Source organism: Protopterus annectens, chromosome 4.part0 (genome assembly GCF_019279795.1).
Source record: "Protopterus annectens isolate FY-2018-M chromosome 4.part0, PAN1.0, whole genome shotgun sequence".
Classification (NCBI taxonomy): Eukaryota; Metazoa; Chordata; order Ceratodontiformes; family Protopteridae; genus Protopterus; species Protopterus annectens.
In genome coordinates, this window is record NC_056733.1 from 828,801,261 (window position 1) to 828,824,347 (window position 23,087).

Consider the following 23,087-nt stretch of genomic DNA (forward strand, 5'->3'; position numbering starts at 1 on the left):
CTTGCGAACTGCTTTTGCTTTGGGCACTGCGCGGCAAGAAACACTGAAGAAAATGGCGTCGGCTGCATCTTTTATACCCCTGGCACACTGACGTCAGGGAAGAGGTAACAGCAACCGACGCCGGACCTAGACTTTGGAATTCTGGCCAACTGTGGGTAGCCTACAAGCCGGATAACCCAAGAGTAATGACTGCAACAGTGAAACACGATGAACATCTATGAACCCCTATATCTAGACACAGTCCGTTTGTTTATAAGTTGTGCAATACAGAAGGACTTTTTTTTTTTTTTTTTTTTACCAATGTGCATGGGGCACCACCAAATTATCTATACTGGTTTGCTGGCTTGACAGCCATTCCCTACTGCAATATAACCAACTTACTAATGTTTTTGTAACATATGCAGTTTATCCTTCAAGGACTTCAGGCAGTAAATCTGTACATGAAACACTTGAAATGTAAATTTGTTTGCTAGCAGCAGCTTCTTCATTAGTTATAAATCTTTTAATGTGAAATTATTCACATTACTTTTACTTCTTGTGTATATTGACGGATACTGGTGGATTGTAATGACAGAACTCAGAGTGGCCTTTTATGGTTGAAATGTTCTGTAATGGGTAGTTTTGTCATTAATCGTTCATACATTTTGTTTCATTGCTTAATGGGAAAATGTTCAAACCTACATATTTAAAACACATTAACAAGTGGTACTGTACTATACAATGAGTGTAATTTAATACAATCAGGATGGTGCAAAGAGCACATGCATGCATAGTCAAAAAATGTGTGCAAGGGGCCTATGGTTTGAAAACAACCCAAAGGTAAATTTAATCCACCCCTGGCCAGATACATTTTCTTTGAATGTGGGTTTCAATGCCATTTCAATGGGTGTTAGTTTCAAGGGCAGACAAACGTACTGTTCACTCCAAGTCTGTTTTCACTGTGAGACTGCATTGTTTTGTCTAGCAAATGGTTATCAGTGTTGGTGCTTTAAAATTGAAATAAAGCTTTTAACTATCTCTAATCATTGTAATAGTAAAGAAAAAAATAGTATGCAAACTGACAGGTTTTAATAGTGTTTATGGTAACTGGGGAGAAACAGCCAAGTAATGGGACACTAGAATGGCTGGGGGGGGGGGGGGCGCTACAGTGGGGGAGAGGCCCGTGATCCATTACCCTGCCTACGGCCCCATTTCACAAAGATCTGGCTCTGGGGACAGGTATATCTCCCAGAGAATACTGCGGCTCTGGAACAGACTCCCTCATCCACAAAAAACAAAGTTCATTCCTGTCCATATTAAAACACAACTTAGATCTATGGATGGGAAAAAGAAAATTTACCCTAGGACTGCCCCCTTTACTACTAATGGACAGGAGCAGCTCCTAAATGCTATATCCCATACATGGGGGCTCCACAAACTATGGCATGATCCCAGTTATTCTCATTAGAAGAAATATATAATTATCGCCCATGGGATAGATAAGGTCAATCTATATGGGATGAATTATTTTGCTCACATAAAGGGGAACCATCTATGTTTAAAACAACTTTAAAGGGCAGCTAGCCTAGTACTTGTAGTTAAAATTTGATACTCACCCAGAAGCTAATATAAAGAAAACCCACCGAAAGCTTGGTATGCTTTACTGCCACAACCATTATCTCACTCCCTCTACTACGTTTGTTCTCTCTGCCACCTACCTCATTCCTTCCCTCTTGTACAGTGCCCCCACTTCTTACTAACCTCCAATCTTCCCTAAAGGCAAAACTATCTTCCTGTTACAACAAAAATCTTTAAGTTCACTACTGACTACAAATTCTCCTCCCATCACTGCAATGCCCTTGTCAAATTACATTGGCTAGAACTGCCCAACTATCTATCCTATATTCAACTAACTTATGCTCATAAACACATCTTCAAACCCTCTCTCTGCCCCTCCTTCACCCCTCTCTCAAAATGCATCTGCCTGATAGACTTCTAAAATCCAATAACCAGAACCTGCTTGAACTGCACAAACCTGCTCACACACCAGGCAAACATCTATTATCCATTTCTCTAGCATGCCTTTGGAAAACTCCCTGCCATCACTTATCCGTACCACCCATAACCACTCCACATTTTAGACCTTACCTCATTCTCATCTTACATCTCCTCTGGGAAATGTTCCTGCTCTCACCCCACGACTCCCCTTCTATGTTTCCCGTCTTTCATATATATATATATATATATATATATATATATATATATATATATATATATACATACATACACATACACACACACCCGCATAATTATTCAACTGCTACACAGACACGTACAATACATATACACAAACCCTATCACATACGAAAAATGCACACATTTATATTTACATATATCTATATATATTCAAATACAGATCTATATCTATACATACATACACACGTCTACTGAGAGACAGACAGACACACACACTCTTGCCCTTTTTGGTTAAAAACTATCCTAGAAAGAACAGTCCACTTACACAGTTAAAAATAAATTAAAATAACTACATGTTCTGCTTGAGAATTATTTCTGTGATAAAAAGACTTGCAGCAACACCTAAGTGTTGAATATTAATGGAATCCTTTTTTGATCAAACTATTCATCATTTTTTTGTTTCATACAGTATCTAGCATCATTCAGGTCAAGAAGTTATGATACTGTGTATGTTACACTTGAATAAGGGCATGCCACAAGAAATGAAGCAGAGGACTTTTTCTTCTTCAAAGCAATCATCCCTTAACTACAATACACCACAGAATGTTTTAACTGCAGTGATAGTACACATTTCATTATTAATTATTTTAAGGGCCAGGCAATATGTCTAGAAAAATAAAATCTCTCTGATCTGTGCTGTTGTACAAAGTTAGAAGCATAGACATGGAACATGATGTCATCACCATTACAATTCACCTTTTAACAAAGTTAAAGCATTGTGCTGCCTGGCATGAATAACCTACAATTATCACTTTACAGGAAGGATAGACTCGAACTGTACCACACATACTCACAAGTGGACACACTGTTAGTAACTGCTTTTTTAAAAGCTTTTTATTTGTTTTTTTAACACATACCCCACACTACATTCTACTATCTCATTTTCTTTCATACAGTTTCTTATCCATAAACATCCATGACATTATACAGCACATCTTTTAAGACCCCCCCCCATCCTTATTTATGACAGCCCCCATCATCAAAATTTAAACAAAGGCAAGAATGTTGGGGCAAGCCTACTGTTGGCCTAGTAAATAGACAGCTTTTCATTCCTTCCTGGCTTCCTTAGCAACATCAAATCTTTCACTGTCTTCAGCAAAACAATTTACTGTCTTTCCACAGCACAGTCCCATTAAAAATGAATGCCCACATTCATTCAGAATAATCAGAACAAAAAGTCAGTCATTACTACCCTGTAGGTATGAAAATCACACTTCAGAGAAAAGATTCCGCTTTTGAAATACCTGGGTCTGTGACTGCCAAGTTGTTTTTCACATGGAAGAAATTGGACACATTTGACTTGTTTGGGTCTGTAGGATCCTAAAAAAAAATAACAAGAACTTTGATGAGACAAAAATGAAAATCAAAGTTTCTCAAGAAGACACGGGATTAACAAATTTACTACACCTGTCTAGTTACTTTACTCAACAAGCTTTTTTTAAGCTTTGCTCATTTACAAAGCTTCCAGCTCAGAAAATACATACAATTATAATATTGGTTATAGTCTTGCTATTAGGATGTGAAAAGAATTTCCATATTTCCTTTAGATTTTTCTACATAGTTTAGAGATAAGTTTTGGATTTAAATGGTAGTACAAGATTTTACATCCTTGTACATCTTTAAAAGCAGTTTTACAGATGCAGTCTATTCTTAACTCTGACTAACCGGAAACTGCACAAACAAGGAGCATGTGTGCTATTAGTATCTCCTCTAATCAGTTACCAAACTTGGGCATTTCTTCTGAACCTGAGAAAGTACAATGTATAAGACCTTACCATAACAGTAGATGTTCAAATAGATGGCTGTTGTACTACTACTGACTTATGGGAAGAATCCTGTCGAGGACACTGTATGTCCGGCAAGCCTACAAAAAACTCAGACATCGTCCTCTTGCACCCTGTGTCTGACCTACGACATACTGGACTGAAAAACTCAGAGTTTTCTTGCCACAGGGAAAAGGAATGAGGCTCATACTCATGGAGAACAGACTTGGACATACATTGGAAAGCAAGAGGGCCTACCACAGCAAAGGATAAAAGGAAAAAATAATTGGAGGAAAGAGGGTGGGTGCATAAACAGCAACAGTGATCTATATGAACATACGCTGTTATGGTGAGGTCTTACTTAACTATACCATGCTCTTCATTAGATCACTTTTGCAGTATTGCTGACTTCAGGAACAATTCCCAAAGTTTTTGTAAAGAAAGAATAGAGGTTGGAGGAACAGATGTAGAGTCTGATAAACCTTGAAGAATGGTTCTGGCATAACTTGATATGGGCCCAGAAAATAAACTTTGTAATGTTTTCCAAATGTATGAACAGAAGACCAAGGTAACTTCTAAAACTGATCTAGAATCAAGACCATTGACAAAGTCTCCAAAAGAAGCCATAGCTCTAGAAGATTTTGTTTTGACCTAACCCTGAAGTGCTTAACCGTGAAAGGCATAGCAGAAAGAGACAAAACAGGACAGCAGCTATAGATTGTTTTTCAAAATGGAAGGACATTTTTCCCCCTTCGTAAGAAATAGAGAGATGAGATTTTCTCATAGTTTTTCTGCCATCTAGAGACAGAATCTGAGCAGCCACTTGACATCTAGCTAATGAAGAATCATTTTTCCTTTATATTGAGGACTTCTGAAAATGCTGGAAGATGGATAGACTGATTCAAATATGGCTCAATTACAACTTTTAGGATTAGTTCTGAGGCCAAAGCTGTATTTGTAGAATACCAAGAAAAGAGGAGCACACATGACAGCCTGTAACTCATTCCCTTTTGGTATATGTCAAAGCCACTAATAAAACCATATTTTATGTAAGACTTCCAAGGTGGCAGCACACTGATCCAACAGCTTGATTAGAGCTCTCCCGGTGTGAAAATATTATCTGTGAAACAAAGCCAGAAAAAGCTTTCCACATGGGTAGATTCAGTTACTAGCATATAATTACACTGCCGGGATGCCATCTACAGCAAAGATGACATGAAATGGCATCAAATAATTTAGAGGAAATAATAAATCAAATGTGCTCAGAGATGTTCTAAGTGAGTGAAACTGAATGAACACAAAGCCAAATAAAAGGCTGCACACAATAGAAGCAACTTTAACTAGGTATTTAGATGAAATGAAAAAAGTGCAGAAGAGCTGTTTCATAGTAGAGTTAAAAGACAGAGTACGCAGAGAAACCCCAAGATTTTCTGCTGTATGACAGAAATGAAGGAACATAACTACATTAATTTTTATAAAAGTACAAATAAGCACCTGGATTGATATTCTACAGAAGGACTGATTAATTGACAGGACAAATCAGGTGCATGCTCCAAATCTGGCTATAAGAAAGCAACAAATCTACATTAGTAAACATGCAATCATACCAGTAGGAAGACTTGCTCCTGACAAAGCTGTGGCAGAAGGGAAAAGCATTAAAATTGGGGGTGCAGAATGTTTGTGGAAAATCAATACTCACTGTACACCAAGCAGAAGAAAGTGAAGGTGTGTGTTTCAAACTGCTATATCCAGCTATCTTCAGAGAATTTTCAGGGAAGATCAAAAGTACTTTCTGATGCAGGTCAAATTAAGGAGGAAATAAAGTTCATCCAGTAGAGAGTAAGCCAACAAACAGAAGGGGACTCTGCTTCTCACTCTTCCGACAATAACAAAGCTCACAAAGAGATTTTGCAAGTGAAACCTTTTCCTTTATTCCAAAGCAAAATGCCTGATGCACACAAAAAAGCACAAACAGAGAAGAAGAATCAGTAACACACTGGACTTGCACAAGAGACTGTTGTTGAAAAATACAGATGACCAAAAAGACCAGCAACATTGTGAAAATAGTGAATAAATTTAAGAGCGCACAAATCCCACTGGATATAGGAAAAGATGCAACATATGGTTTTGCAAGAAAGAGAGAGACTAGAATTTAGTTGACTTTGATAAACTGTAAAGTATGTGCTCAATTCAGTGTCGTAACACACAGAATTAGTTACGTGTGCCCTTGTGCGGGCTAGACTGTTGAATATTAGTCGGTACCTTGATGCAACTGCTGCCTGTTCTATTGCTCAACGTGTCTCTCTATTGTCCCCCTTTTAATTTTTATTTATTTATTTATTTACTGTGGGGAAATATTTGAAAAAAATAGTTGGCACATATACAGATTTATCACAGATATAACCCTCATAGCTTTTTATGCAGCCATTTGTCAGTATGCCAAAAGCTGCTCTACCTATGTTGTAGCCCCAAACAAATTTAACAAGGACTTTGTTGCGTATGCCATACAACTAATATACTACTCCAGCAGGACCCCCCCCTTATGTATCCACTTTTCTAAAGTGAAACACATTATAACTGGGGCGTAGCTTCAAGATCACTAGTTGACTTTATAACTTCATGTCATTATTTGGGGTCATGCAATACTATCAGATTCTAATTGAGCTATCAGACAATATTCTTGGCACCAATTCCTTGAATGGGAAAATCTTCTCCCGTGTGGATTTTATTCTCCTAGTTGCCTAAGTACCTAGTAAACTTGCCACTAGATTGTGCTACACCTCAAAGCTAGAGAGACCTGAGCTCAGTTATTTAAGTAATGTGTTTAGACTGTTAGCGTTCTCCCAGTGCTGTACTTTATTACCCGGTTTGGTTTCTGTAATCGTAGCTGTCATTTGCATCAGCCATTTTCAGCTACATTCTGTTTATAATGGTGTTTGATATTGAAACAAACTGCTATACTACTAACCTTGATCTGTCTTAATCATACATATATCCATTCTAGCTCTGCTTCATTAAACTATTTTTCTACCTGCCAACCCACCCCTCACTTTATTTTTCCTATTCTACCTTTCTTAACACTTTACTAACAGTTCTGCCTTCTTACCTTTCTCTTTTAATAACAAGTTATTTTTATTATCTTAATTAAAGTGATACTCCGGTCCCTGTATTTCTCTTTCAGTCACCCAAAGAGCGACTACAACACTGCCACATCTCCTGAAGAATTACCTTTCAACTGCACAGGCCACCTCTGATCAATTACAGCCGAGAGCCCATCCTGCTAACCGGGACGTCTTCCTCCCTACATTTTATGTATAGACTTTTCAATCTTGTGCCCACTGTGCCCATTTCAATCTATATTATGTTAATGTCTACGGCACATCGTACATTACCACAGCTCTAAGCTGATCCACGTTTCACCCCTGCAGATAACCTATTCTCCCCCTGCCTTCCTAGTCACCTCTCTGCACTGCCTGAGGGAATAGACATTCCTTCCTCATTACCAGTACAGGACTGCTGCTCTTTTCACTCAGAATAGTTCCCTACTGCTCACAAACCTACAAACTACTTTTACAGCCTATGCTTCCTACCTAACCTAATCCCCCTGCATTATACCAAACAAGATCCGCAGACCTTACATTTTCCCTGCCAGTTTTCTTCCTTGCTGAGGCACTTACCTGTCTCACTGATTGTTCAACTACGGCCTGACTGCTCCGTTCGCCCTTGCTATGCTCAGGCTCTCTTCCCCCTTCCCTACCCCCATTCCCAGCCATCCCCTAACAAATTACATTTATTCTCACCATAGCACTCAATCAACCAATCAGCTTTTCTTTTCCACTTCACAACTGACTGTATCCCTACCTCAATATCCACTTCAGCTAACTCTATAAACACTAATCACTTTTAAAGAAGTACACCACCCTATCCACACATACCATACTCCTCCATCCACACATCATTTCCCAAAGTAGGTTCTCTCTATTCTATCATGTCTTCTATACACACATTGCTCTCTCTTCTCTGCCCCCTCACCCTATTCCCTGGTCTCCTATCTCAAATAACTTCACTACCTGTAACATCATATCACATCTACTAAGGCCCCACCCTCCACATCTCCCCCTAGCTACTCCAATACATTTCCTAGCCTTTTCAAACTTAATGCTCAACTATACACCAAATTAAAACTACTTCTACAATATTCTAACTACCCATAATTTCTCAAAAAGATACTGAATATCCTTTCCCTACAGTTTTATGCATTCTATCATATCCTTATGTGGAGATATCCATCTTAACCCTGGACCTAACCATTGTAAATCACTCAACATCACCACAATCAATCTCCAAAGTGACAGGAACACAATTCCTGACTTCCATGCTTAATTAGCTCTTAACAAACCAGATATATTGGTTGCAACAGAAACCTAGCTAAAACCTAATATAAAATACATAGAATTCCTCCCTCCAGGGCATGCTTGCCTAAGAGCTGACAGACCTCGTAAAAAAGGAGGTGGTATTGTCATACTTTTTCCCAGCACACTAACAGTCATCCCCTATCTCAACCCTATCCCTCAGTTCAATACAGGGGAAATACTTATATCTCTGGTGAAACTAAACAGCTCCAAGAATCTTTGCATCATAGCCAACTACATTCCTGGCAACAATATTCCACTTCTTGCAGACATTCTCGCCTGGATATCTACCACTATAAATAATGAGACAATTATACTTGGTGATGTAAACATCAACTGGCTAGAAGTCACAGGTCACTCCCCTCCATCTGATATTAACCTTTTCAATTTCATACAACCAACAATGGATATAACCAGACACAGCAAAAACAACAATAGTGGCTCAGTTCTAGACTGGATACTAGTATCAGACCCAAACAAAATTTCATCAGCAGGCACACTTCCCTGTAGCATTAGTGACCATCTACCAGCCTATGTACTACGTAAAACCATACAAACACCTTCCCAACACCGGTTCATAGATTAGTACAAGGCTAACTCCCCTTGTGAGCCATTTTAAGCCTAGCCAATTATCCCTTGTGAGACTCAAACCCTGCATCTTGTGTTTGTAAGGCAAACACCTGAACCACTAGGCTACCCTCCCCCTCAAACAAACTAGAAATCTAAGTAGCTTCAACACCTCAACTCTTAATGAAATCCTGAGAAACATCAATTGGAATGCACTAAAAGGTCTTCCCCTAGATGATACTGTTCCCAAACACCTTAAATGCACTTGCCCCTCTAAGACAAAAAAGAATAAAGACTAAGCATGCCATCTGGCTCTCCAAAGCTACCAAGTATACAATGATCATCAGGGATAAAATCTGAAAAACATGGCTAAAGTACAAAAATCCCAATGATCTCCTAGAATTTAGGCACCTCCATAATTAGAAACCTCCATAATCAAACAGTGTCTAGTTATCAATGACAGAAAAAAACTATTATCTAAACCTCTAAAATAACAACAAACAAAACCCTAAGAAATTTTGTAACTCTATCTCACCCCTAATTAACCCCAGTACCAAAAATAACCCATGTCCTTTCCCTGACAAAAAAACTCGAAGAAATAGCTGCCCTCTAACTCAAATTTAATTGAAACTATAGCCAAACTCACTATCTTTCCCCAAACTAACCCTTCATCCCATTCCACCTCCCACACAATGCACTACAAACCCTATCCAACCTACCTTCACCTTCTCCCCTATACCCACCAATACCATAACCAAACTTCTCCTAAAACTAAAACCTGGCTTCCAGTGCCCCAGATAACTAACTTACCCCCTGAATACCTCCAAATGTCAGCCAGAGCCACTGCTTATTCAATTAGCATGCTTCTCAATATATCTATCCAAGAGTCTTATGTCTCCCACCATTTGGAAAAAAAGCATACATACTCTCTCCACATAGGTGGTAACAACACTGATATCTCTAACTTTCGACCCATTGCTATTCTCTCCCCACTCTCTAAAATCCAAGAAAAATGTATTCACCATCAACTACTCAACTTTCTACTACAAAACAAACTCCTCTCTCAAACTCAGCATGGATTTAGGCCATACTGCAGCACAACCACAGCTTTTATCTCCTTCATGGACACAATTAATCAAGCCAGGAACAATGGTAACTTTGTATACTCACTGTTTCTCGACCTCTCTAAGGCTTTCAATACAATTTCCCACTCTCTACTCCTCAGTAAACTTTCTCACCTAGGTATTCCACCCAACTCTTAACTGGTTCACAAACTACTTAAATAATAGACAACAGTCCACCACATGACTCAACTCCTCATCTCTTTGTCTTGTGTCCCTCACAGGAGTTCCACAGGGCATCATCTTAGGACCCCTTCTTTTCAGCATTTTTGTAAACAACTTTCACTCCACTCAAAAAAAAAAGGGTCTATTGTGCAATATGCTGATGACTCAACTATCACTTGCTCAGCTAAATCTACAATAGAACTTCTACAACTAACTCAGGATGCTTTTACTTCTACCAAAAATTGGATGTCAAATAATCATCTTGCTCTAAACCCAAACAAACTAAATTGCTACTCTTCACTCCTAAGAGAAATCTCTTAATTAACAAGACCGACTTTATCATTCACTCTCAAAACAATAGCACCATAGAAACTGTCTCCCATACAAAACTACTCAGAGTTACTATAGATGAAAACTGATCATTTGATCTTCAAATCCACAATAATATCAAAAAAACATACCAAACATCAGGCACCCTCTACAGGCACAAAAACAATTCTTCAACTGCACTTCGAGGTGTACCCTTGCCTCAGCCTTTCTTCTTCCTTCTCTTCTATATGGTGCTCCTCCTCTCCCCAACAACATCCATTCCTCCCTAAAAAGTGAACTCACAACCTGTTATAATAAGGTTGACAAATTTGCTACCAATGCAAAATATTCTTCCCATAATTGCATCTTTATACAACAGCTTAACTGGCTTGAACCTCCACAGTATTAAACATATCTGCAACTACTCACTGCACATAAAATCATATACAAACCTACAGACTGTTCCGTCCTCTCCTCCATCTTAACCCACTACCACCCAAACAGACCACTAAGATCCAAAAATCAACTTCTCCTGCAAGTACACAAACCAAAACTTCCAGCAGGTGACATGCTCTATTCCTTTTCTATTGCCAAACTATGGAATTCTCTCCCAATCTTTACCAGAACCTCCAGCAAAACTGACTCCTTTAAAAAAATCTCTGCAACAGTATCTCTTTGTCCAATGGCAATGTAGCTATCTTAACTCTCAATCCTCCATTACCCGATTCCTCACTTCCTACAACATACTTTACCCCCCCCCCAGCTTCTACTCCTCTATCACTAATTTTCACATCAATTCCCCCTACATATCCCGCTCAATGTCATGGCTACCTTAACTATATTCTCACTGCCTCATTACTGATCCTACTGGAACTTGTAAATATCTTTCTACCACCAAATTTCAACACATACTACTACCTACACATCTAATTAACTCATCACATACTTTCCAGGTTGGGGCATACATTGAAACCATCCAGGACCAAAAAGGCTCTACAAACTGTATTATGCTACAGCCACAGCTACAGGCCACCTTCAACTTCACTAAACCGCAGCAAGACAAGAGACATTTGGAGGGTATAATAATAAACACCATCATTAGATTGGGTCATCTTCACTTAATATAGACTGGGAACATTACTTACTCATCCCAATCTCTTTCAGTTGTTCCAGTGGGTTCATGCTAAGGAACAACTAGTCACCGCCCTAATAAGTCCGTCCCCAAGAGGAGAAAATATACTAGAATCTCATCTTGAACTAAAGCAAATCACACTACTTTACATTGTGGTATCCTTCAAGGCCTCTGAGCCAATGGAAACCACAACCCAAACTCTTTTGCCGGAAGCCAGCCCCACGTTCTGAAACACCTTTCAGGACTGCATGGATTAGCAATCCCAAATAAAACCAAGACTCTTTCCACCAGGGCAAACGTCTGGACCCCAAACAAAACAAACAATACAAAAGGAAAGAAATTACATGATGAGAGCAAAAAAAAAAAAAAGGAAAGTCATCTTTGATCAGTACTCTAGGAAAACTACGATCCCCTCTATAAAATAAATCCAAAGGCCAACTTGAAAAAAAATTGCCATCGATTCAAAAGACAATCAAGGCCTTCTTCAGCTATGTCAGAAACCTGTAAGAAAAAACTCAGATATGCTCAGAATAAGTCAAAAAAATGAAAAAAATGACTGAACCCCACAGACATTGCCAACATACTGGCAGACAGGTACCGCTAAAACACAGCATCAATGGGGCGGGATGGTGTCCCCTGTGTGCTACACTGAACTCAATGAAGAACTAAACCCGCCACATAAGGCAGCTGTTTAATCTTAGCCTTACCACAGGATATGTGCCCAAGGCCTCTATTACTGCCCATTTAACAGCTTAAGTAGCCAAAGTTGCCAAAGCTAGGATCATAATCATCATCATACTGGACAACAAGGACTTGCAGACCCTGAGACCAGACCCAACCCAGCTTTGCTTTGGGCAGATCTTGCCTTTTAAACTTGGTCTAATTGAGCTTCTTGAAACAGTTACAAGGCCATTGATGAGGAAAGGCAGTCCATACAGCCTACCTTGACCTCTGGTATCATAAACTTAAACTTACCAGTAAATAAACCCATATGTCACAAGATGGGTTGTTGCGCTAATAAAAGGACAGAGAACCCAGGGTTAGAGTTGCTGGAGCCATGTCAGACTCCAAGCCAGTTACAAGTGGTGTCCCAGGGCACAGAAGGTTATCAGGGACCTGGGTACCCAGGTTGACAGTGCTCACCCCACACGACACAGAGAGAGAAGGAAGTTCCCCACCAAAAGCGGATAAGGGGAGGGAAAACCCAAATCATATACTGCCAGACTGAAGATCCAACTCTATTCTTCAGTGTGCTGCCTGCTCCAAGGTGACCTGTGTGACGTGCCTGACACACAAGGCCACACCCAAAACCGAATTAATGGACATGCTCCACCTCAAAACCAGAAATCCACCAGAACCACTAGAGCAAGTGGATAGACGGATATAAATAGGACGTATAGGAGGCATGGAGGAGAATAGAAGAGTCCCCCATGAGAAGGGAATAACCTCGGTCCATGTGAGGGTCCAGCAGGGCTGGCTCTGTTCAAGAAAGTCGATGGATGGGATGGGGAGATGGGGGGTTTACCCGCATCATCCATCTCTACTGCTGAGCTGGACAGACAACAAACTAACAAGCATTTGCTAAACATAAGGGGTGGGGTTAAGCCACATAACTTTAAGGGAGGCTTTATAATGCCTGGGGGGCAGATGGCCTAGTATAAACCTATGAACCTATGTAACTGTATTATATCTTTAACAATACTGATCTTTTAAATTTTCCTTTGCCTTTATATTATCAGATTGTATATTCATTTAATATATAACTCGCTTCTATTGTATGTCTGTATAATACTTCTATTTGTTTTTAAATTATTACATGCATCTAACAACTAGTTAAGATTTGTAGAATTTACTGTTGGAGCTTTCCTCCCCGGGTTTCCACTGAAAGTGGGCTCCCTAGGCCCAGTGGACTTTCCCGGTAAACAAATGTCAATAAATAAACAAATAAATATACCCCACTAAGTCACTAATATTTAGAAAGACACTAAAGGGGCTGAAAAGGTAAAGTAAAACAGTTTTGTTCTCAATATTCATATAAAAATTTCATAATGAAAACTGCACATTATATTTAAAACAGTTTCATATAATGTGCAGTGAGGATTATTTTAAATGTGACGTGGGATGTTTTATCAGTTACTGCAATATATGTTAAAGATATTAAAACAAGAATGTATTTTTCTTAGTTGCAAAGTGTCTATGCTTTACACTACAATAAGAAAGGTTAGATTGAAGTGAGTTAAAGTTAATATCATACTGTGATCTTGGGATGCTGATGGAAAGTAAAACTGTAATGGATTTCATTGTATGTAAATAAAAAAAAATATTTTTTTACAGAACTTCATGTCCTCCATTTAATCTATAGACAATGTTTAAAACAAATACTTTTATAAAAATAAGAAAATTATGGAAATTATATTTCTTGCATTTGCAAAGTCAATAGCTATTTTCCCATTAGAAAATTATTTCAGTGTAAATCAAGAAGTCTACAAGAGCAAGCAATTAGTCATGAGTGATCTCAACACCCTGTTCAAAGTGAACTTTACAAAGATTATTTCATGCATTGCAAAATGAATAGCCTTCCCCCCTTTCATTTCATTACTAGTTGTTTTTAGAAACGAAAAGTTTGCAGGTGCAAGCAATTAATAATGAGAGGTTTAAACACTGCTGAGTGAATTGTACAAGATACAATGAAATTAAAATTTAAAGGCATATTAGAGAACAGTTCAGTAAAAATAAATGAAATGTGAAACTGTTGGAAGTGAATAACTCACTGGAGTCGTTGCCACCTGAGAAGCCTTAGCACTTTACATTACAGTACACAGTTTAATTTATTTAAAGTTAGCCAAGTGTACTTCTTCCCTAGGCTAAAAGTTAATGTTTACTGAAAGCATGCATACATGCTATTTTTCACAATGGAGAGTAGAGATAAGAAAAGAACATATAGGAATTTAACTAGGAACACAGGCTCTCACTTGCACTTTAGCATGGGTAACATAGTTTTAGAACAGACTTTCCTTGCCATTACAGAAGACAGGAACAACTCTGAATTCAGAGTTACAACAGAAAGTATTATTCAGTCTGGCTCAGTTCATCAGTATAAGACTTGTTTATATTGTGTTAAATTATTACATCTACCTCAGCTGTATGCTGCTACTACACAATAAATCACCTTTATCGGACTTATAATATGCACAGACTTTTACTGTGAAAGGTACAATAAGATATGGCACATAAAGGAGAAGCTGAGATATCTGGCATTTGCCCAGTGCAGCAACCAGTAATTAAAAAATAAGATTAAGGCATTTATTTTAATTCTTACAGAAGGTTTAGGAGGTTTACTTGGAAGTGTTTACATAGGTATGTAGGCAGACTTCACAGAATTTTTCCATAGGCAGATGGTAAATGCTGGAAAGTGTGATGAGAAAGACAGAAGTAACTGGGAACATGTTCTTTGGGAGTGTAATGAACTGGCAGATTTTAAAACTACTCTGCAAAGTACTCTGTCATAAATATTAAGGGAGAAAATATCTGTAACTAAGACAATGATACTCTGAGCTGGGAGACTGATTCCCCATAAAGACCATGACAATAAAGACCATGACAATAAGTGTCTTTTTTTGCCTAGGTGCTGTTCACAAGCCTCAAGTTTAATGCTGACTGCCAAACAAAGCAATTACTAGAAAATGGAAATCAAAATCTAAACCAACAGGGAATGATCAAATTGCATAGAAATAAATGGATTTGTGTGAACAATACATGCAGAATAATGTTCAGCAGGAGGAGTGAGGTTTAAGAAAAGGCAAGAAATTAACTATTTAAATAATATTGGAAAGAATGACGGTTATTATAAAAAAGAAAACATGCATTTTTTGCTTATGGTTATAGTCACAATTGTTATTTTCCAAGAAAGAAATTTCACTTCACTTCTGGAATTGATGCCATTTTTTTCTGCTATCATTTTAAGTCTCATGCTGGAGATAAAGGAAACTAAGAAGGCCTTTTATGCAACACCATCATGAAGAATAGTTTAATTCAAGACAAAGTCTCAGTGTTTATGTAAATCAGACAGAAAAAGGTAAAATGCAAACTTAAGTGACCTCCATGCTAGGTAAGAATGAAGGAACTGTTTCAGTAAACAGAACACATCATATGTACCTCAGTGTTCTCGTGACATAAGGCAAGCTATTAGGAGAAGAACCAGTTTAGGTGCCCAGGTTGAAAAAGAGTTTCTATTTTGCTTCCCTTTAACAAATTTCCTTGGACTTTTGCCACCATGCATTTTACAAAAGCTGTCTTTTTTTTTTTCACTTATTTGAAGAAAGAGTTGACTTTAATGCTGCTCCCAGAAATGTTTATTCTGTTCTGGTGTAGTACAACTTTCTTTGCTCTACCGTGATCATTAAACATGGAAACATGTAAAATGGTGAAGTAAGGTGCTGCCTTGGGTAAAGCAGATTAACTTCCTTAAACTACACTCAACTGCTACTAGCAGGGCATTCTAATCTCTACTGTGTATCGCAAGCCCTACCAGGTTTGCACCCACACCATCTCCCTTTATCTAATTCAGAAGTACTTTCTACTTCATGCTCATCAAAGCCAGTTTCCTCCTGTTCTTCAATAACTAATCCTTCACTGTCTCATCACTCAAAAATCTCTTGCTGTCCTAAACAGACATTATGTATATACAAAATTGCTCTCCCATGAATAACACGAATGTACATTTTACTATTACTGCAAAAATCCAAAGTATGGCCTAAATGAAAGCATGAAAACATTTTCCTTTCATACAGTCCACACTAACATGTGGAGAACTGAAACACAGGAGAAATGAATCAGACTAGAATGAAATAAAAACACACAGTTTGGTTGAAATATAAGTTGCCCAAACTAATTTAAATCTGATTTTGGACCTCTGTCCAAATCTGCAAATTATTGAAAACTGTTATCTGAGAGGATACCTTGCTCAGAGCAGCTCTTATGCAGTCATCACATCACTGGCAGCGCTTAACCCATTAATGGAATATAAATGCTGTAAATACACACTACATGCTGAAATGGGGTAACACTAATCTAATTCCATTCCTCTAGGTGTTTACATTGCAGAAAGAGATCTAAAGCAAACATTAGCTTCTAAGCGGATTTGTATGAATGCAGAAATGTTATAAACAGATAAACATACAACACACCAGCTTTCTCATGTAAACTCCCACAGGGGCATAACCTTACAAAACTGGCATGCATGTGCCACTAGAATTTGAACAGACATCTTCCTTTAGGGGGCATGATTAAGAACTTAAGATGATGCCCTCATTTGGTGTTTTGCAGACCCCTTCACTACTCTACTCCACCCCTTCTATACCACCAAACAGACTCAGTCATTTCAAGGTCAAGGTCCCCAATCACATTATCCTCCTTTTACATCATGAATCTGCAAGACAGTTACCAAAAAAAACACTTAAGAACCAATGCAATAAACGTTTCTCAGTACATCAGCTCTTCTCCACACCTGCTTCAGCATTCTTCACTGCCATCACATACGCAACTGTACTTTACCTCTGAAGGCAAGTCCTACTTTTTTGTAACAGTAAGTAAAGTGCATATGGGTTCTACTCCTGCAGAAACCCACACTGGCAACTTTCCAGAGCTCAGAATCGCGTCATCTGACGCCTAGTCATACGAAATTAGCCAAGCCCCTCCCCATTAGGGGAAGCGTAACCCCTGTCACAGGAAGTCAGTCATTCAGGATTATTTTAGTGTTAAGCAAGAAGAACCAAGAAGGCTCAGAAGCAAGAACTGTATGACACCAACCAATTCACTGCCATAAAACACCAGCACAAATAACCAAAGCCAACCAACATCACATCAAGATTGGGTACCACTGAACTATACATACAATAAGGGGGATGGTGGGTGGGTGCTGCCACTGAGGCAGTGTGTGAAATTCTAACATCTACTGTTACTGGCATGTAGAACTTTCACAACTGTCCTATATTCATCATTCACATTGCCTCAATGGCATTTGGGTAGATTCCCAAAACTTACACTTACTGGTAGGGGAAAGTAATAGGATCCAAGACCCTGGAGAATAGTTCTCTCAAAGTCTGCTCTAGAATGTGAAAAATAATCCAGTTTGTAGTATTGTGTAAAGGAATGAAAAGAGTACTAAGTTGCTGCCTATAGAATTTTTCTGGAGTCTGCTCCTTTCCAATATGCCACCAAAGAGGATAAGGCTCTGATGGACTGTTACATTCCCTCCAGTAAAGCTCTTCTGAGTGGGTACCTTTAAGTCCCAGTGGGTGTGGCTTCAACCTTTAAAGAATGAAGTTATCACCTTACAGTTCTAACAAATACTAATTGACAGACGTCATATGTAAGTACAATTCTGTTTGCCATCATGTATGCTTCAAGATAAAATATTCTGATTCCTTGTATGTGGCATGGTTTTGGAATTTTTAATGCAAATATGAACAGGTGATATTTGATGCCTGGAGGGGCAGTAGGAGGTAACTACAGAAACACCTGGAGACGTCACTCAGCTGTAATGAGTTAAGCTTGCCTGGAAGGGATATACCATGGTGGAAGTAACAAAAATAATAGCCAAGGGCAACATTTGCTTTGAGACAGGTTGACCCTTCTTAGCCCCAGAATAGGAAATAAACAGTTGTTCAGCTTTCCTGAAGGACTTACTTCTTGCCAAGATAGTCCCTGAGCTGCCTGTGTACATCCAACATATGCAGAATCTTCTCTCTCTTGTTTTTTGGTTTCAGAAAGAAAACAGGGGGGATTGATGGTTTGATTCAGGGTAAATTTAAAAACAACTTTTGGCATAAAAGATGGAATAGTAAGTAAAACAACCCTGTCCTTTTTCAAAAATCAGATAAGGGTGGCCCACCATGAGAGTTGGCAGCTCAGAGACTTGCCTAGCAGATGTCAGAGCAACAAGCAAAACCGTTTTCTAAGTGACAAACTTCAAATCAGCCTGAAATGAGGTCAGTTTTTCAAGAAAAAAACTGGGATCCCTAGGATGATTAATTTGCTTTTGATGGGGTTTCAAGTGCAACACTAGGTTCATAGGTTTGTACTAGTCTATCAACTCTAGTGCCTATACAAGCCTAGCCATAACAATTCCCTGGCTATTTCTTCCCACACTATTTACTTCCTTGGACCCCTGTCTAGCAGGGCAACTTATGTGATCCCCGGGGTGAATTTCCTTTCTCCCATCCAATCGTCAAGGTTCCTTTTGAAGAGGGCCAAAGAGGCACTCTGCTTGACATGTATGGGCAATCTATTCCAGAGTCTGAGGAGTCTCTGGGTCAGGAACCTATCCCTCCAGCATGTTTTGATATTATGATGACAAGGTTTAGATCCCTGGAGCGTGTGGCTCTGAGGGATTCGGATTTCTTTAAGTGTAGCATGTCCAACAGCTCTGGGTTTGACATGGCCTTGTATGTTAAGCAGAGATTGCCTCTGAGTAGATGACATGCGACAGAGTATAGCTGGAGTTTTTTAAGGTGGTCAATGTAGGGCATCTGCTTTAGGCCTGTGATTCTTTTAGTGAGGTATTTCTGCGGCCTTTCCAGTTGCTGCAGACGTCTTGAGAGGTACATACCAAACGGGGCGTTGTATTCTATAATGGGTCTAATGAGGGATGAGTACAGTGGGACAATGACCTCCTTTTTTCTGGATGAAAAGCCCTTAGTGATGAGGTGTGCCACATAGAAGGATTTCCTGACTGTTGTGGAGATGTGGTTATCGAACTTGAGACCACTGTCCACCTGTGTCCCTAAGTCTCTTATCACACTTTCGGTGTTTAGTGTACTGTCACCTATATGGTAATTCATGTTTTTTCCCAAAGGGGATAAAGTACAGTTTTGTACCTACCATAAATGTAGATGTCCAATAGGTATGTATCTGCAGTCATCACATATGGGTTGTCCTGCCTCAGGCAGCCCTTCGGTCGGCCGGATTCCAAAGTCTGGGTCTGGCGTCGGCTGATGTCGCCCTTTCCCCGACGTCAGAGCGCCTGGGGTATAAAAGCGTCAGCCGACGCCATCTTCCTCAGTGTTTCTTGCCCCAGATGCCCTCAAAGGAAGGCTAAATTTGGAGAAATGCAATAAATTCCAAACATGCACAGAAATATATATGTATATATATATATATATATATATATATATATATATATATATATATATATATATATATATATATATATATATATATATATATATATATATATATATATATAAAACAAATACACCATAACAGATAACCCCAGCTAGCTATGAGAGGGAAAAGTACCCAATAAATACCAAAGAGGGGAAGGAGGGAGGGTAAACCTGACTGCAGATGCATCCCTATCGGACATCTACATTTATGGTAGGTACAAAACTGTACTATGTCCTTCAAGGATGCATCTGCAGTCATCACATATGGGTAGAATACCATAGCCAATCTGGTGGTGGAGGATCTATGTAAAGGATGCTGTAGCTAAAATGCTCTGCAGGACTGCCGTAGCAAAGCCTGCTCTGGATCTGGAATATAAAGGTAAATTGTAATGCTTGGAAAATGTATGCACGGAGCTCCATGTAGCAGCTTCTAAAATGTCCTTGGTAGCCACCCCTCTTAAGAAGGCTGTGGAGGTGGCTGTGGCTCTGGTGGAATGAGGTCTAATGTTAGCTGGCACAGTTTTTCCATGAAAGGAATAACAAAAATGAATGCAATTCCCTATCCATTTTGAAATTGTCTGTTTGGAAATTGCTTTTCCTTGTGCACCAGCAGCATATGCTACCAACAGCTGGTCAGTTTTTCTGGAGCTTTTAGTTCTGTCCAAGTAGTAGCGTAACTGTCTGTGTATGTCCAGGGTGTGCAGAAGTTTCTCCCCTTTGTTTTATGGATTTGGAAAGAAGGTAGGCAGGTGAATTGCTTGGTTTAATGAGACCCTGGATACCACCTTTGGCATAAATGAAGGATTGGTTCTCAATGAGACTCTGTCCTGATGAAAAATAAGAAAAGGCTGTACTGCCATGAGGGCCTGTAACTCAGATACTCTTCTTGCTGAGGTTATGACCAGAAGGAAGGCGGTCTTCCAAGACAGGAACTGTAGTTCTGCAGATGCTGCTGGTTCAAAGGGAGGCAGAGTTAGTTTTTCCAACACGAAGTTAAGGTCCCAAGTAGGCACTGGAGGTTTCCTTGGAGGATTGATGTTTTTAATTCCTCTTAGAAACTGTCTTAGGAGAGGATGAGAAAAGACAGGTGGATCAGTGTTGTACTCTGCTGAAATTGCTGAAGCATGAATTTTAATGGAAGAGTAAGACAGGCCATTGTGGAGCATTTCTGCCAAGTATTCCAGGATATATGCCATGTTCATCACTGTCGTATCTAGGCCCTTTGTGGTGCTCCAAGTGTGAAATCTTTTCCATTTTGCTGAATATGCCTTTCTTGTGGAAGGCCGGCGAGCTTCCATAATGATATCTTTCACTCTCTTCGATAGCTTATCCTGAGGAGGAGTCAAGGTATTTTCCAGGCTGTTAGTTGCAAGGTTTTCAGGTTGGAATGCAGAGTTTTGTAATTGTGCTGTGTCAGGAGAAGTGGCCATTGGGGAAGAGGCCATGGTTTCGTGCGTGACATGCTCTTTAACAGTGGGTACCAGTGCGGTCTTGGCCAGTCCGGAGCTATCAGAATCACTTTTGGCTGCTCTGTCCTGATCCTCAGTAAGACCTTGGTCATTAATGGAAGAGGTGGAAATGCATACACTGTTAGAGTTCTCCAGCTGAAAGATAGGGCGTCCACTTTCCATGCTTGTGGGTGGTATGTCCTTGAGCAGAATTTCTTCAGCTGATGATTGTGGGGGGAGGCAAAAAGATCTATGTCTGGCCTTCCCGATGATTGTGTTATCTGTAGGAAAATGCTGGGTGCAGCATCCATTCATGTGCATCCATGATATTTCTGCTTAAGCTGTCCGCCAGTATATTGTCTTTTCCTGGCACAAACTGGGATTGTAGCTCTATATTGAGTTTCAAGGAAAGTTCCCATAGATTCATTGCCAGTCTGCAAAGAGGGTAGGAATGGGTGCCTCCTTGCTTGTTTATGTACCACATAACTGTGGTGTTGTCTGTCCTTATTAGCAGGTGGCCTTGATGCAGAAAGAGTTTGAAGGCCTCGATTGCATGTATCACTGCCAGCATTTCCTTTTGGTTTATGTGCATGCGTAGCTCCTTTTGTGACCATAGTCCTTGAATACATCTGCCCTCCATGTGTGCTCCCCAACCGTGGTCTGAAGCGTCCGTTGTAATGGTTTGGCTGGCTACTGGCTTGCTGAAGGGCAGACCCCTGTTTGACTGGCTTGCTTGAGCCCACCACAGAAATTCCTTTTGGAGGCATGGAATGAGTGGGATCAAAGTTTCTAAGCTGTGACTGTGCTGAGTCCATAAACCCCTTAGGTACCATTTTAGTTTCCTCATATGCAGCCTTGCTTGTGGAATCAGAAGAATGCAAGATGCCATGTAACCCAGGGCCTGCAGGATTTTCCTTGCAGTCAGCTGAGTTTGTCTTGTCAGATTCTTGAAGTAATCCGGTAGTTGTCTTTGTTTTTCTTCTGTGAGAAAAGCCATTTGGGTGGTTGTGTCTAGATCCGCACCCAGAAAAGTTATTCTTTGGGATGGAACAAGTCTTGATTTGTGAATGTTGACTGTATATCCCAAGGCCTGCAGTAGGTGGATGGCATAATTCAAGTCCTTTACCAAAGTTTGTTGGCTGTCCGCTTGTATAAGGCAGTCATCCAGATATGGGTATATTTAAATCCCTGAAGTCTGCAGTGTGCAATTACTGATGCCAGGCATTTCGTGAATACTCTGGGCGCAGTAGATAAGCCAAAGGGCAATGCTGAGAATTGATAATGCTCTGCACCTGCAAGAAATCTGAGGTGTCTTCTGCAACTTTGTCTGATAGGGACATGCAGGTATGCCTCCTTGAGGTCTACAGTCACCAGCCAAGACCCCTTGCCCAGCATGGGAAGGAGTTGCTGTAGAGTCAGCATTTTGAATTTTGGCACAATGAGATAAGTATTCAGTGCGGACAAGTCGAGAATAGGCCTCCATTGATTTTCTTTTCTTGGAACAAGGAATAGTCTGGAATAAAATCCTTGGCCTTGTTCTGAAAGAGGAACCTTTTCTATAGCTTTCATTTGCATTAAGTTGGAGATTTGTTTCAAAGCCTCTGCCCTTTGATTTGGTGGCAGGCCTGGCATGCCTTTTCTTTTTGGCAATGTGTGAAAATGGAACCTGTATCCTCTGTCTATTATTTGCAGTGTCCATTTGTCTCTTGTAATACTGTGCCAATTTTCTGAGAATAAAGAAAGCTTTCTGCCCAAAGGTGCTTCTAATTG

General features: G+C 39.6%; 1 protein-coding gene across 1 annotated transcript in view; it reads right to left on the reverse strand.

Moving 5' to 3' along the window:
* The window catches only part of PPIL2 (peptidylprolyl isomerase like 2), a gene marked incomplete in the record, with an annotated part of 2,081,325 nt that overhangs the window by 1,429,018 nt on the left and 629,220 nt on the right, over positions 1–23,087 (reverse strand). Inside the window, 1 exon segment of the mRNA XM_044068775.1 lies at positions 3,480–3,555. Coding sequence (XP_043924710.1) covers positions 3,480–3,555 — 76 coding nt within the window.